This window comes from Epinephelus lanceolatus, chromosome 12 (genome assembly GCF_041903045.1).
Source record: "Epinephelus lanceolatus isolate andai-2023 chromosome 12, ASM4190304v1, whole genome shotgun sequence".
Classification (NCBI taxonomy): domain Eukaryota; kingdom Metazoa; phylum Chordata; class Actinopteri; order Perciformes; family Serranidae; genus Epinephelus; species Epinephelus lanceolatus.
The window spans coordinates 26219543-26236252 of NC_135745.1; the positions used below are offsets into that span (position 1 = coordinate 26219543).

General features: G+C 41.8%; 1 protein-coding gene across 2 annotated transcripts; it reads left to right on the forward strand.

The window, feature by feature from the left end:
- Nucleotides 1-1473: 1473 nt before the first annotated feature.
- On the forward strand, nucleotides 1474-14424 carry serbp1b (SERPINE1 mRNA binding protein 1b). 2 transcript variants are annotated; one of them, XM_033651033.2, is made up of 9 exons: nucleotides 1474-1853; nucleotides 2540-2720; nucleotides 3863-4003; nucleotides 4442-4513; nucleotides 6396-6470; nucleotides 8069-8246; nucleotides 8783-8848; nucleotides 10188-10385; nucleotides 12626-14424. In XM_033651033.2, the coding sequence occupies exons 1-9, from the start codon at nucleotides 1598-1600 to the stop codon at nucleotides 12683-12685; spliced, it is 1227 nt and encodes a 408-aa protein (XP_033506924.1). In that variant the 5' UTR covers nucleotides 1474-1597; the 3' UTR covers nucleotides 12686-14424. The 2 variants fall into 2 exon arrangements, with proteins under 2 accessions (XP_033506924.1, XP_033506925.1); XM_033651034.2 differs by having other exon boundaries at nucleotides 1475-1853; nucleotides 10191-10385.
- The last annotated feature ends 2286 nt before the right edge of the window (nucleotides 14425-16710 follow it).

The window sequence follows — 16710 nt, forward strand, 5'->3', positions numbered from 1 at the left end:
AAGACTTTAGAAGCAGTCACTCACTTGACTCTAAAGGTCCCACTCTGGCAAAAAATATCCAACTGGATTAATAAAGTTCAGTCTTATCCTATAAAGAAAAGGGAAAGAAGAGAAGATGCACTTTAAAATATGCATCATAAGCCTCTTTAAAGCCATTTCAGAAAAAAACAGCAAAACAACTGAAACTTAATCAGGGAAATCTTCCAGGCTTTTAGTCAATGCTTTCATTCTAGCGTTTAATCTTGAGCGCAGCAGCGTTCTCGTATGAGTTATGATCACAAACATCCACGTGTGCCTCAGGCCCGAATATTTCTTTAAATCAATTTCATCCATGACTCTTAAGAAAAGCCTCAAGTTACATGAAAATGTGCCTGAATTTATCTTCAGCCAGCGTGACAGCTTTGCCTGTACAGAGGCCAGACTTGTCAGATATGTTACCAGCAGCTGTTCCCCAGCGTGCCCCCGCTGGCCCTCAACACAGCATTTGCTGCTTTTTATAAACTGACAAATCCCACTTAATCTCATGATATGTGTGTCTGTAGCATCAGCGTAGTCGCAGCTGCACACACAAGGTACTACTGAGTTTTTATTAGCGATAACTGTGTAGTATCCACGTAGAGCTTTTCATATTGGTGTATGAGTAGAAATGTGTCAACTTGGAATATTTATTTAAATACACACAAGCATATTATTCTCACATTAGGGACTGTTCTTTACTTATCACAGAAGGAGTGGGGGACTTTTTTAAAATTGTTTTTATTTTTTTATTTGGACCCATCCCAAAGCTACAAATATTTTCATTGAACCTCCCTAAGTGACTGGCCAAAAATGCATGACCCTCCTTCCATCATAAATTATTTATTAGATTTTTTAAACTTTGATGATTTAAAGTTAAAAATTTATCGTTTATTTTTGGACAAATTTTAAATTAGAAATAGAGTAAAATGATGTTATATTTTAATAAAATATTATTTTAAGATCTGATTTTTTTTTGTTTTTTTTTTCTGACAAAAGTGTTCATAACACATGATGTGTCCAACAACTGTCAGGAATGTGGAAACCCAATAAAAACATCTGAAACATCAATTTTTAAAAAAACTTGTCTTCCCAAAATAATTTAAAAAAAAAATACATGCAAAATTTCTATGGCCCTCTCCTAAGCAAAAATAAAACATTGGTCCCTCCCCAGTGCTTAAAAAAATATTTTATGTGCTCCATTTTTGCACCACCTCCTCTCCCCTCATAAACACCGAACAGTCCCTTATTATGTCTCGTTCCGTACATCTTCATGTCCTCTTTACACAGTAGAAGCTGGTGTATGTGACACTATTGAAGGCTCTCCTTTCATGTGACTTCCTCACGGAAATTAAAGCCCGGATTATTCAGGGAGGACGTGAGAGCACATAGTTACATAATGTAAATAAAAACATTGCAGCCACCGTGCGCTCAGATTGGTGCGCGCCGCGCGATGTCCCGGATGCTGCTCGCACCGGAAGAGAAGGGGCAGCTCTCCCAGCCATCTTGTGGCAGCATCCAGCGAATTGTTCGCATCAAGCCTCGTAGAATCGGAGGTGAATCCCGCTGAAGGGGCGCCATCATGCCCGGACAACTGCAAGAAGGCTTCGGCTGCGTCGTAACCAACCGGTTCGACCAGTTATTGGACGACGAGTCCGACCCGTTTGAGATCCTGAAAGCTGCCGAAAACAAGAAGAAGGAGGGGGCCGCCGCTGGCTCCACCAAGACCGCGGCTCAAGCCGCCAAGCAGCCGAAGAAGGAGTCACAGAAGGACAGAAAGAACCCGCTGCTGGATAAGAAGGAAGAGTCCCAGGCTCCGGTCCCACTGAAGAAAGAAGGTACAAAAATCACCTCCTCTCTTGGTTATGTGCTGTGAATGTTTATTTCCATCTTTATCCTACCAACTGTCATGTGCATCTCCTGTTAGCTGCGTTAGCTGATGCTGCTCTGAAACACAGCGTGAGGTCAACCGGACACACTAAGGTTAGCTACGCACCAAGAGGTGTACCTATGAAGCAGCTCAGGTGAGCCCACTTGCGAGGTGCTGAGCAGAGCAGCGAGCCTGTGTCGCAGATGGTTTCCAGCAGGCAGCATCCTGTAGGAAGGTGTAGTGTAGGGTTACTGTCTGCTGCTGCTGCTGCTGCTGCTGCTGGAGGAGGAGGAGGATGCTTCATGCACTGGCTACGCAGCTCCGTTATGCGCAAAATTCACCTGCGTGCTGTGGGAAACTAGACACGGCTCTTTGTTTGGATTGGTGAGCATATGTTTTTAAGCTTTTAGATTTTAAAAATTGAGTTCACCAGCAGCTGCAGCTAGTTAATGGCGAGAGGGGCCCAGTGTTACCAGTGAGCAGTGAAACTAAGTGCAAGGTGCTGCTGTTAAAGCTGCTGACTGGAGCTTTGCATCACAGTCTGCACTTTACTGCACATCATCAACATCAACATGCACTAATAACCACACTAAGGAGGTGTTACACAAACGGATATGAGGTTTGACTCCATGTGTGTGCTCCTCTCCTTGTCAGGTATCAGGCGAGTGGGCCGACGACCAGACCAGCAGGGCCAGCCTGGTTCCCAGCATCAGGGTGGGCAGGGCGAAGGGCGACTTGGAGACAAGAGGCCTGACCGGAGACCTCCCCGCGAGCGCCGCTTCGAGAAGCCGGCCGAAGACAAGCCCGAGGGAGGTGGAGAGTTCTCCGCAGACAAGTGGGTAGCTGTGGTAACTGACGAAGAGCATATTTAAACATGCTGATAAGCTCAAGGCTGTCTGGTGCCATCACAGGATGGTTGTGGGGGTGTATGCATGGAAGATTAGGATTTGATATTATAGTAGCTCACTTACCTCAGTATCACTACACAGCCTTGTGTAGATGTGTTTGTGAAACTTTGTACTGTCACTGACATTAGAAACGGATATGCATGTGTGTCACATGAGCTTGTAAAGATGAGATAAGTGCTGATCACGCCTCGGCTGAGAAATTTTGGGCTGATGCAACTGTTGTTTTTTTTTGTTGTCGTTTGTTTTGTTTTTGTTATTTATCCCCCCTTTGTGCCAGGGAAACAAAGAAATCTTAGTGATAGAAAACAACTGTTATATAATTCAGCCTTTCATTACACACTCTTTGAATGGGCACAAATTCAACCATGCACATTTATGAAACAACTTTAAATATGACCTTTAACACGAAAAACGTATTTTAATTTATTACATTTGAACACATCGTGCTATCATTGTAATTTATCTTCCTCTGTGACTCATTTTTACTGAATAGAGCTTGAACGCATCATGTTAAAACTCAGTAAAGCCTCCGTTAGCTGTTACTTCCGGCCACTGGCTGCTAGCAGCTAACGTTAACTAGCTCCTGCCGACTTATTTTTTATTTTTTATTTAATTATTATTTATAATTTTCAACTCTTGGCCTTAGTTGGGCTTTTATAGTTTTTTTATAGACATAGAATGTTATTAGAAATATACAGTTTAAAACATCATAAAACCCCTGTACACTATAAACACAATACACATCCCACTTTACACGTACCACAATACACTTAAACACTTACACTAATACACCTTAAATACCCCGTAAAAGTGCACATAGCTGAACGGAATTGATGTTTACAATGAAGTGTTATTGTCTGTGGGACGATGTTAGTCTCGAGCCTTGCTTTTAGCGTGCAAAATTGACATGACACAACAGGAAAACATCGGCCACTGCCATTGGTGAATGCCATCTTATTTGCCAATAGGTGATGGCAGTCAACAGGGTGAATATCATCCGATACCCAACTGATAAGGTCGTCCTAACACTTTTTAAAATAATATTTTGGTGTGTGTTTCTGTCCGTCAGGCCTTCTGGAGACAGGCCCCCGAGAGGGCGTGGTGGCGGCCGGGGTGGGCGTGGTGGAAGAGGACGGGGCATGGGCAGAGGAGAAGGCTTTGACTCCCGCGGGAAACGAGACTTCGACAGACACAGCGGCAGTGACAAATCGTGAGTCACACCTCGACTGAGACCTCAGCAGACCAGCGAATGTATAAATAGAAATGAGCACTCACCAAAGCATCCCATTGTTGAATCTTTATTTATTATCAAGAGGCACCTTCTCGAGCTCTTTAACTGCCAAAGGATGCCAGAACCAGGCGTCAGTGTTTGTGTTTGTTTGTAACCAAAGCCAGACTGACCTAAAAAAAAAAATCAATCAGCAGTTATACTGTATACAGTTATACTTGACACTGAATAACAGTCTGACCCAATGACATCTCTAGAAAGTGCTTCCTAATGACATCTCAGTTAAGCTGCTTTTGACCCGAGGTCATGGGTTGTTGTTGTTGTTGGGTGTAGAATTACTGTTCATTGTGGGCTGTAAGTATTTTTAGGCTGCGCACATAAGTGTGTTTATGTGTGTGTTTTCCTTTCTGTTTGCTCCAGCAATCAGAAAACTGAGGAGAAGCGCAGTGGCAGCGGCTCGCACAACTGGGGCACCGTGAAGGATGAAGTGAGGTGAGTGTTCAAGAGCAGACACATGGCCTGTTTATCTGAGCGTTGCTGTCTGCGGGATAATGATGCACATCTGATGTCTGTACAGACTTTGTGTACTGCGTGTGGTCTTTGTGATGTGGCTCTATTTTTGTGTTAAGATAAAGAAGTGCTCTAGTTTTAATGGAACATTTTACACAATAGTGTCCAATAGGCCTGTCTCAATGATTATATTATCGACTTATTGTACGCTGTACGGACATGACCTTGATCATTTTGCTGACCTCGATATTGCCCATTGTGTTTACTTCACTCATGAGTCAGAAAAATGATGGTAATCAATTGATTGGCTGGTAGATTTTGGAATCCACCAGCCACAGTAGCAGGTGGACAAAAATGTTTATTTCCAACCCTGGAACATTTTCGCCAACTTGTTACCTGAATGCAAAGCAGAGTTTTCCCAACCATTTTAAGACTCCACCCCTGCCTACTTGCGTGAGCCTGAAGAAAAATCTAACAACACGTCAGAGATGACACAGCGTAGCTTACCGGTAGCCTGCAGCTGCGCTTTTAGGGCACATTCACACCAGGGTAGTCCGGGGGACTGGGGTTGATTAGGCGGGGAATGCCAAAAAAAAGTTTACACCTTAATTTAGTTTGGTTCACTTTCACACTGCACTTTTTAAAGTGGACGAAACAGCCTGGACAACGTCACGCAATTACAACAGCTGCTCGTTTGGGAGAGGTACTGCCTGAAACGACCACTGACCAGGAAGAAGAAAAGCATGAGTATGATGAAAACCCGGCTCATCGATTGGCCAGAGCCTAAAACGGAAATCCATCCCCTTCTTTGGTTTGCTGGATAGTCCGTTTGCATTTCCCACTGTAAGCAAACCGCACCAGAGTTCACTTGCAAGTGAACCAGGACCCCCAGTTTTCAAGCGGACCAGGGTTCATTTAAAGCGGACCAAATAGCGCCAGTGTGAATGCGTCCTTGGAGTGAAATAGGCACGTTTCTGATAGTCGTTGGCTTGCCAACCTCTGGCCACAAGCCATGAAGTCCGTTGTTTGTAGTTCCAACAACTTCATCCTCCACTCCGGCAAAACGTCAGTCTCCCAGGCCTTCTTCGAGCTTCACTAAGCTTGTCTTTGAGTTGCAAGAGGCATCACTTGGTTTTGTTTTTGTTTGCCAACTTTTGTATTAAAGGTCCAGTGTGTAGGATTTAGTGCCATCTAGTGGTGAGGCTGCAGAACTGAAACGTAGCCCTTGTGCCAAGCATGTAGGAGAACTACAGTGGCTGATACAAAAACACAAAGGGCCCTATCTAGAGCCGGTGTTTGTTTTGTTCATTCTGGGCTACTGTAGAACAACATAGTAGTGGAACCGCTCTGTATGTCGATATGAAGGGCTCATTCTCAGGTAGCAAAAGCACAGTGGTTCTTATTTTAAAGTGATTATAAACTAATGAAAACAAAGCTATGAATATTACTTAGTTCATTGCTTTTTGAAAGGGTGTACTTACATTATTATGCTGTTATATTCTTATTATATCAGTGACACAAAATGGCCTCAAAATGACAATAATACTCTTTATTGCAATAATTCTGGGACAAAATAACATCCAACAGAAGTATTATTGGATATTGTTATCCAGGCCTAGTGTCAGGATCATACCGTGCTTTAAAGGTTATGGAACACACACCAAGAGAACAAGATGTGTTCACTCTGAAATGTTTACATATCAGTTTTGTAATAACATTAGATAAAATGAATGCAGCACAGTGTAGAGCGTGCTGGTGTATGTGCATTTGTGAGCTATCTTGGAAAGGTGGCATTAAGAGATAGTGTTTCAGCTGGAGGAAATGTATCAGTATTGACAAGGTGGCTGTGTGTCTTTGTTCCCAGTGAGGCTGAACAGACTGCTGCTCCAGAGACGACCCCAGAGGGAGAGGAAAATGCACCCGCCGGCTCTGAGAACAAGTGAGTATCCATTTCCTGTCAGGTTTCAGGTGGATGTTCAGTTTATGGATCTCATCTGCTTAACAACTCCAGAAAAGGTTGCTTTAAACTACAGAGTAAAATGTCATCACACTGGTGTTTACCTATTATGCACTGTCAATTTATGTCCAGTTTAAGTGTTTGTTTTTGCCACTGATAGGCTCAGATTATTATTAAGTGTCTGACAACCTTATGGAAAGGATTCCTACAGAGATAGACCTTTTTGTTAAAGAGTAAGATCCTTTTTGTTTAACCAGAAACAGCTACAAAGTCGCCATCTTCTAACCCACCAGATTCCATTTAAATAAACAGTAATTTAAGCATGCATAAAGCCAGTATATTTTCCACATCTAACTGGGTGAATTAAGGGTTTATTTCAACCAACTAGAGGTGACAATTGTTGGAACAGTGAGAAGACGAAGCAAGACACTTTTTGTGAGTTTTATTTTGGTTTTGTTGACTTTAGATGAAGTGTGTTTTACGATTATAAAATTGCCATTTATTTAAATGGGGTCTGGTGGTTTTGACAATAGCAATTTTGGGGCTGTTTCAGGTTAAACAAAAAGGATCCTATTCTTTAACAAAAAGGTCTATCTCCGTCAGGATCCTTTCCACAATGTTGTCAGACACTTACAATAACAATCTGAGCCTGTCAGTGACAAAACCAAAGCACTTTTAGCGGACGTGAATTGACGTTGCATAATTGAATGCAGGGATTACATTGCAGCCTGGTAGACTAACTTTTGAAAATTGTTCGGATTGGTCACTTAGACTCAAAAACACAGGGAAACCTGGACCCTGCAGGTTGGAAAATAGCGACGTTACCCTTTTGACTTTAGAGTGTAGTTTACAACATTTAACTGTTTAAACATGGCTGGGTTCAGAATATATATTGTGAGTGATAAAAGAATGTATTAAATAATTCCTCATCTTTAGAGAATAACGTAAGTTCACTTCCAGCACTTTAACCTAAAGAACTGCCAGGCTGTGTAAAACAATACTAGTGTTCATTAAGATGAGACAGCAGGTTACTGCGGGCAGAATAGCCGGACCGCCGCATCCCTGCAAGTTTGTGTTCTGCCTGCTCAACAGGTGTTTGATAAATTGATCATACCGTCCCGTGTTGACTCCAGTGAAAAATACCTTAAAGTCTGTTTCATTGCCTCCTCTGTGGGCTCAATCTGAAGTTACGCTGCTGTCCATTCTGTGTGTGTCGACGATAATGTTGCCCTCCTGCAAACAGGCAGTGACAGAGCAGAGAGGAGAAGAGAGGCAGCAGACTATTGTCCTGTTTGTTTCTGCTGTGTGTTAGGCTGTTGGATATATCGAGTGAAAGTAGCCAAAGCTTATCATAATCAACATAAATTTGATCGTGTTCCCAGCTGATATTGTTTTATCGGCCAGCGCTAACAAACACTATCTCTGCATGTGCGTTTTCATCACAAAGCTTTAGCACAAATGGGTTCAACATTGTCTGTGACCTTTTGGCCTCAGGATTAGAGAGCATGTATAGAGCTAAGAGGATTGGCAGTTGGAGGTTCCAGGTCCTACATTGTTGTTGTTGTGTGCTGGCTTTCCAGGGAGAACGAGGTCGAAGAAGTTAAAAACGAAGGCCCCAAAGAGATGACCCTGGACGAGTGGAAGGCCATGCAGGACAAGGAGCGCACCAAGGTGGAGTTCAACATCCGCAAGCCCAACGAAGGAGCAGACAGCCAGTGGAAGAAAGGCTACGTGCTGCACAAGTCCAAGAGTGAAGATGTGAGTGTGGTGATTTATGATATGAAAAGGAAGAGAAACCTTTAAACTCCTGCAGCTGTTTACACCTGCTCGTGCTAGGGATGTACTGATGGTGAAATTCTGTGCCAGTACCGATACTTAATGTTTAAAATAATAATTTAGCTTAATGCAGATATTTTGTTGGTGGTGTTTATTTTGTTTTTGTTGTTATTTATCCCCCTTATTGTGTGAGGGAAACAGAAAAATCTCCATTTTAAAAGAATAACTTTTTAATTAACACAAATTCAAACAACCTTTATCATAATATTCTTTAACATGAAAAACATTTGAAGAAATAACTGCACCAAAGTCTTTTTTATGATATATAATTTATCATAATTCCCTTTGTAACATCTATTTTAAATTGCTGTGAAAAAAATTAACACATTTCTCCTTCAAACGGCTTCGACTTCTGTGTAGCACGTACAGACTCAGTTTCAGATGCATATCCTCCTGTGTGTCGCCAGCTCATCTGACACGGTGTTAATGAAAAACCCTCTGTTGTGTTTGAATTTCAGAGGCCTGTTGGTGCTTTGATCGACGCCGCAGAGACGGAAGCAGAGCCAGCCACTCTGTACAACAAGGTGCCCGCAGCTTTCACACTGATCTCTCATCCACACAGGAAATGAAAACTTTCACTGGTAACAGTCTGTATTAAACCACCTGTTAGGAAATGGTGAGTGGTTTAAGTCCACTACCTCCTCCCTGCCATAGTCCCATTTTTGTCCTTTTTTAGGGGGGCAGTCAGTCAGTCAGTCAATATACCCATGAAAGCCATATGTCCTCTGAATGCTTGAAGTCTCTAGTTCGTAGCTGTAAAGTTTCATGAAGCTGTGATTATCTCAGAGGTCGTAATAGGTCATTTTATACAGTGAGGTCAGGTTTCAAAAACATGGTCTCACTTCAGTGAAATGACGTACAAAGATCGTACAAATAAGGGTGCTTTCACACCTGCCCTGTTTGGTTCGGTTCAGTCAAACTCATGTTCATTTGCCCCTTAAGTGCTGTTCATTTAGGCAGGTATGAACACAGCAATAACACTAAGGTGCACACCAAAACAACTGGACTGAGACCTTCTTGAAGAGGTGGTCTCAGCTGGTTACAAATGAACTCTGGTGCGGTTCGTTTGTGGTGAGATCGTGTTCCAACCCTGATCTGAACCAACTGCAGTCACATGACACATTGTTTGGGTTAAACATGAGCATGTTACAGTCCTGGAGGATTATTAATGTGCACCTCCTCCTGTACTGCCTTAATATGCACATTCAGCACATCTTGCAAGTGTACTCTTCTTCAGCGTTTTGTTTACTTCCTGGATTTTTCCCGCATGGAAGTTCTGACCAATCAAGAGCAGCTTTCTCACACAAGGCATTTGATCTGGTCCGCTTGTAAATGCTGCCGTGAGAACATGAACCACCTCTAGACAATTATGCAACTTTGTATCAATATTAGTCCCTGATTCAGACCAAAGCAACTCTAGGTCTGAAAGCACCCTAACATTGGGCTCATTTAATCCACAAGAGTCTCACCTTTCCAGTCACACCTGATTTATGCTATTCAGTAACTGTTTATGGAGTCGTGGCTATCCATAGAACCCATTTTCATTCAGATATTTTGAGGTGAGAGGTCAAGGGACCCTTTTGAAAATGGCCGTGCCAGTTTTTCCCCTGCCACAGTTTAGCCTGATTTCTGAGCGTTATTTAACCCCCGACTCGAGAAGCTGGCATGACATGGACAATTGGTTTTCTAGTTTGTTATGATACCAATATCTTACTCTAGTTTTAAAGCTCAACCCACCACAGCCTCTGAAAGAGTGTAAGGTCAGCTTAGGACGCTGGCGTCCTTGTGAAGTGGAAGAAGTTAAAGACAAACCTCTCAGTACAGAGTGCAGTTAATGTCTAACAAACTGTCACCTGTTTTTAGCAGCCTGGCGCCCCTGATGAGTCCAGCGACCACCACTTCCGCAAACCAGCCAACGACATCACATCTCAGCTGGAGATCAACTTTGGCGACCTGGGCCGCCCTGGCCGCGGGCGTGGGGGAGCTCGTGGAGGCAGGGGAGGCCGCGGCGGTGGTGGGGGAGGCAGCAGGACGGCACGCGGGGGAGGACGGTCCGAAAAGGTAACAATGAAAGCTGTTGTAGTTGCTACCAACAAAGGTTTAGTGTCCCTCACAGAGGATTTAGCTCAGTGACTGTGAACAGGCTGTAAAACCACTGACTTGGAAAACCTGCTGTGGAACCACTACGGCCCTGAAATAACAGAGCAGTGACAGCATGCCCCGTGATGCGAGACTCACAGAGTGACCTCATGTCAGTGCTCAGGTGGATTTGTGGAGTGATGGTGTGTCATTACAGTTTAACGTAAGTCACAAATAATAGTATTTAACTGCTGGTTATTGAAAACTTGTTTTAAATATTCTTTATTCTACAGCTGCAACTAACAATTACATTCATTATCAATCAATATGACAGTTATTTTCTCAGTGTGTGGTTTCTAAAATGCTGGAAAATAATGATCCTTAGTTTTCTAAAGCCTAACCTGGTATATTAAATATTCTTGCTCTCCTTTCATCTAAAAATAATGCCCTAATTAGTATTAAAATGTCTAAAATCAGTCTTTCAAGTCTAAAAAATACTAAAACATGGGAAGTAGGATTTTATGAATTGTTTTTTTTTCTGACTTTGCATTGTAAAATTTGAAATAATTGATAGCTTTAAAAAGATATCTCCAAAAAGTCATGTTTTTAGTGACAATAAATATATGGTTAAATACTTAATATTTCGGTTCATGTTTTTTTTCCTTTTCTCTTTAATTTTTTCTTAAAACTGGTCTTAAATTTTATTCTGAGTGGCAATAAAAAAGTCCAAATCCAAAGAAACTCAACTTACAATCATAGAAAACTAAGAAAAAGAGGAAAAATCAAAATTATTTTTTGCCTAAAAAATTACTTAAACAACTACCAAAATTGTTGCAGACAAATTTCTGGTCATTTAATTAATCAATTTACAGTTTCAGCTCTACTTAAATCCGATATTTACGGATTTGACTAATATTTTTATCAGTTTTGGGAGTTCTTGTACTGCTCCTTTTCTGTTTTGACAATAATAAATTAAAAATGAGTTTTGTAGGAAAGTATGTTGAAGTTCCAAAGAGAAAGTAATCAGTCAATATTATAATGATACAAGTAAGTAAGGTATTAAAAGCAAAAAATGTGTGATGTGATTCATTATAATCTCCGCCAGCCGTGTGTGTATATCTCTGTCCACAGCTTATCTCACTAACTACTGGGCCAATCAGCCTGATATTTTTTGTGCACATTTATGACTGTATGCTTAATGACCTCACTTGGTTGCAGTGATTCACAGTTGTTGAAAAACCAGCTTAACTGACTGTTTTAAACGGTCATTCACTGCTGATTTCTTGCTCATCTCAACCGGCCAGTTGGGCCTGTAAGTGATCGACAAAATCACAGAGAAAAAAGCATGAATCACCAACTAGCAGTGACGAGTACACAGCTTTCCCACTTGTGAAAAGACCATCTTTCCAACAGTGTATTTTGCATTACAGTGAAGTGATGTAATCTGTAAACTATACCAGACTGTCCTAAGCTGTTCTATTATTTGCTTTCACCCACTTAGTCATGATACACACTGGACACACAGCCTTCCCTGTACTCTGTGTTCCACACCCACACGCCTCCAGACACACCTGGTGGAGATCTGCTCTCTCCTAAGTAGGGATGCACTGATCTTTAAAATAACAATTGGGCTGATAGCCGATACCTGGGTTTTTATGTTGTTGTTTATTTTGTTTTTATTGTTATTTATTAAACCTTTAGTGCCAGAGAAACAAAAAAATCTAAAATATAATAAATTATTGAACTGTTTTACAGTAATTAAACCCTTCATTAGTGGCACGGTGGTGCAGTTAGCTTTGTCACCTCATAGCAAGAGGGTTTCAGGTTCGAACCCCGGGGTGGGGCATCCCCTCTATGCAGAGTCTGCATGTTCTCCCCATGTCAGCGTGAGTTTTCTCCGGGTCCCTCCCACAGTCCAAAGACACGCACATTAATTGGTGTCTCTAAATTGGCTGTAGGTCAACAAAGCAATGTTTAGTCCGTAAATCGTCTCTAGGGGGCGCCCAGTAGCTCACTTGGTAGAGCAGGTATCCCATGTACAAAGGCCCTGTTCTTGAGGGGTCCCCTTCAGGCCGCCCTGAACATTTGCACCTCCATCCTGGCTACCCATGTGCGGCCAATAAATCTGTGCATCCCTACTTATGAGTGTAGTTTTCTAGTGCGAAAATATTGATCATAGCTCCCTTAACCTTGACCTGTTTGTTGTGTGTCTGTCCCCTCAGGCTAGTGGCGTGTCAGTCCCCAACGTGGATGATCCTGAGGCCTTCCCAGCTCTGGCCTAAAGGCACCTTTTCCACCACCAGCCCACCCATCAGCCCTTCCGGGGCCCCTCCTCTACGAGGCTTGCATGCTTACCACATCTTCAAGTATATAAGAAAACAGAGAAAAAAAAAAAAAAAGATTTTAAATGACAAAAGAAAGACTGTCATCCCATACCACTCACACCACCAGAGGACTAAAAATTTTACCTGTTTTAAAGGAGAACAAAAGACAAAAAAAAGGCGGGAAAAGGACCTCTTGTTACACTGAAGTTTTGTATTTAGGAACATGAAAGCAGGGATGTTTTCATACTTTTTTTTTCTTCTCCTTCTTTTTCAGAGATTATGCATACTTCATTGATATTTTTTTTTTTTGTGCTGCTTGAAATTATGCATTTCTGCGGTTAGATTGAAGTGTGTGTATCTCCCCCCCCCCCCCCATGACTTCAGCTCAGTATTATGGGGTCATCTTAGAAAAGACTTTGTACTGGAGTTTTCCTCCCAGTAATACACACTGATGTGGTAGCACTACACTACATAGGATACTCGTACTAGATATCTGAAGTATGGCTTAACATGCATTTAAAGTGTAATTACTCTGCTCCTGACTACCCATCCTCTTTTTGCAAGGCACAAATTCCGGATGGGTGATCAGGCAAAGTGACTTCCTACTAAAGCTCGGTATTTTTCTGCTTGTCGTGCAGTGAAAGTAAATGCCTCTTTTCCTTTATCTTTTCTTTTCTTTCTTTTTTTTTTTTTTTTTAAATAGCTTGCCTTTTTTTGGTGGACCAGTGGTTAGTGATGCTTTGTATCCCCTGATCCAGATGTGCTACCTGTGTTTTCAGGGTGTCCCAGGGCCCAATGTGTATATCTTTTAGGCTGGTCCTCGTAGGTCATACAGACTGTGCTACTCGTTTCTTCAGGACCACTAAGCAAATATTGTATTTTTTTGCTAAGGATACGTTTGTGTGAGTGTGTGCGAGTGTGAGTGCGCAACAAAGTGAGACTGAATGTGTGAATCTGACAGCTAGTTACTTAGAATTTAAGTATTCCTCTGCTCTGAACTTGGCACTCTCAAAAGTTCTCACCTGAAGTAGTTGATACTGTCTTTTGAGATGTGATTGTTGAAATCTAGGTGAGGACGGTAGGTAGACCGTGGACATATCTTGCTCTTAGAGAATCTCCAATGTCTTTCAGATCTCGAAGCACTTGGTTTTATCAACACCAGTCCTCTTTGACGATTGTTCCCCCCCCTTCCTCTTCTGTAAACCATATTTGCTGGTTTTGTTTTTTTTAATTTTTATTTTGTCAGTGCAGCAGCACCAATGCATAATTTGTCTGAAAGAAATGTCGGTTGTCATCGTGGAACAATCACGAGCTACAGAATGTAATGTAAGCTAATGGTGCTTTCAGCCACCTGTGTCAGCGTTCCCAGCGAGCGTTTTCTTTTAATGAAGCGGGTATATTTCAGTTGGGGGGTTGAAGCGGGGGGGTGGGGGGGTGGGGGGCAGGGGCGTTTTGAACATTTACGATGGAGTGAATTTAAAGCTTTACATGCTGTGTTCTGCAAAGACTTGCTGGCGATGCACTGATACAGACGGCTGGAGCGGTTTTCTTGTAGGACTGTTTGAGCCACATGACGGTGAAAGTTTCTCTGCAAACATCCCTGTTCTAATAAATTGCTTTAGAGGTGTTACATGTACTCTGCCAATGGCTGTTGGGTTGTTTAAAATCAGAACTGTGATTTTAAAGGTGTAAACAAATGTGCGTTTGACTCTTCATTGCTCGAAGGATATTGACGTTACGATGATGTGCTTTTCCATAGTCATCCGATATACATTTTAGAGCGATCCAGGTAATCCAGAAGGTTTCGATTTACACCTAGTTGCCAGTTTAGGTACATCTAATGCCTACTGTACACTCAGATGTTGAAGAGACCTAAAAGACTGAAGTCTGACACCTTCTCACAGCTATCGACTGAGTTTTTAGTCTCACACTGTTAGATTTTGCAGGGTCACTAGTGGCACAACCAGATTCCTTTTGAGATCATTTCCCATCCTGCTCTTGGAACGCCAAACGCCCTTGAGAAATGTGACTAACTGTTCCTAACATGTCTGCAAAAACAAACTCTAGGAACAGGAGATAAAGACGTGTCGACAGTATTCCTGTTAATTCAGCATCATTGTAACCTATAAAGATAAACTGTGCATACAAACTACAAACGTTAGATGTTGTCTCCTCATCTTGCTGCCGGCCTCTGTTGGTTAGCTGTGCTATTTTTGTGCGAGGAGACCGTGGGAATGAGAGGTGAACTGTTTCAACAATTAAGATTTCTCCCTAAAATAAGTGCTGGTTGGTGAAACAGTTACACCAGATTAAACACAGACTTGTTCACTCCCCAGCTCCACCAGTTTCTCCTCCTTTTCCACAGTCTAAGGCAGAGGTCGGCAACCTTTACTTTCATTTATGGCCAAAATCTTGAGCCGCGAAACATATGAGTCTCATAATAAAGGTAATACAGCCTTTAAAGTTGAATTTAGCCTATCAACATTACTAATAGATCTAAATGAGCATTCATTAATATGTTAAGCACAAGGCGGCTATTGTGCAGTGGGCTATTTTTGACTTTGCAGCATTGCCAATATTGGCAAACAAATTTGTCCACGCACTATTAAATTCTCTATTTTCCCCTGACGCTTTCCCTTTTTGGATTCGGCATCCACAGCTAGCCCAGTTAGGGAGACTCAAGACTACTGTAGCCATCGCTGGTGATTTTTTTTTTTTAGTGGAAAAGGCGCCAGGCCACAGACGTATGACACATTTTAATTGATGAAATGTTAAAACATTTTATGATTTGGTGTGTCGGCTACGTAATTTTACAGTCGAAGAATGCAAGAATCACTTTAGGCCTTCAACAATAAATGAAAATTGAAATATCATTTACATATAATTTTCTGTCAAAGCCACAGGGAGCCACTAGAGAGCGACTAAAGAGGTGCATGCGGCTCAGGAGCTGCAGGTTGCCTCCTGGTCTAAGAGAACCAAGACTTGTTCACCTTCTTGCACCTCCCTTCACCTTCTTCTACCACCTCCCTTGCTGTCTCTCCGGTTTGCGACTTCCTGTTTGGTGCTGGCCTGTTTACATCATTGAACTTCAGTCTTTACATGAGCCAAGACTGAAAACTTTCAATAATATTGAACATGTTGGATTTTGTGGAAACATCAAGACAAGAAAAAGACTTGGACTGAGTTTATGACCATCGTACACCACACGACCGAGATCACACATCACACTAACTTAGTCCAACGCTGGAAATCTGTCTGTGACGGTAAAATTAATCAAAGAGTTTTTTAAGATTTATGAAGTTGAGTAGAGTAATAATAGTTTGAGGTACCTTTCAAAGGTGCAGTCTGTGATTCTGACTCAACACACTTCTCAAATTCTGCCAATATCTACGGTCTTCCTGCTGTCTGCCATAACTCTGCGAGGGGCTTAGACCAAGTCCACACAACACAATTTTAACTACTCCCCCTCTTCCATGTCCTCGCCCACGAGGAACAGAGCTACGCCATGATAGTAATCTAACGTAAGTAACATCAGAGACACTACCGGAGCTTCTGAAGGAGCACTGACGGGAGAGGTGTATTTATTTGGGTGTTCAAATATCAAGTCTTTCACCAGACTCACAGGCTACACTGAGAAGGAGAGGTACAAAAATACGAGCATAAAAATATACTTCAAGTACCAAGAGTAAAAATACTCAGTGTGCAGAGTCCCATTTCAAAGAGCATTATGATTGGACTATAACTGATGCATCAGTGTGTGCATCATTTTAATGTTGCAGCTGGTAAAGTAGAGCTTATTTTAAGTACTTTATTTACTGCTGTGTAAATTATCCTGTGATATAATCTAGAAGAAGAAAAATGGATATACCTCAAAACTGTACTTAAGTACAATACTTTAAAAAATGATTTAGTTTACTTCCCACCACTGCTAATAAGTCCAGTCTGTGAAAAAAAATAATAATAAGGAAAGTGAAAAAACATAG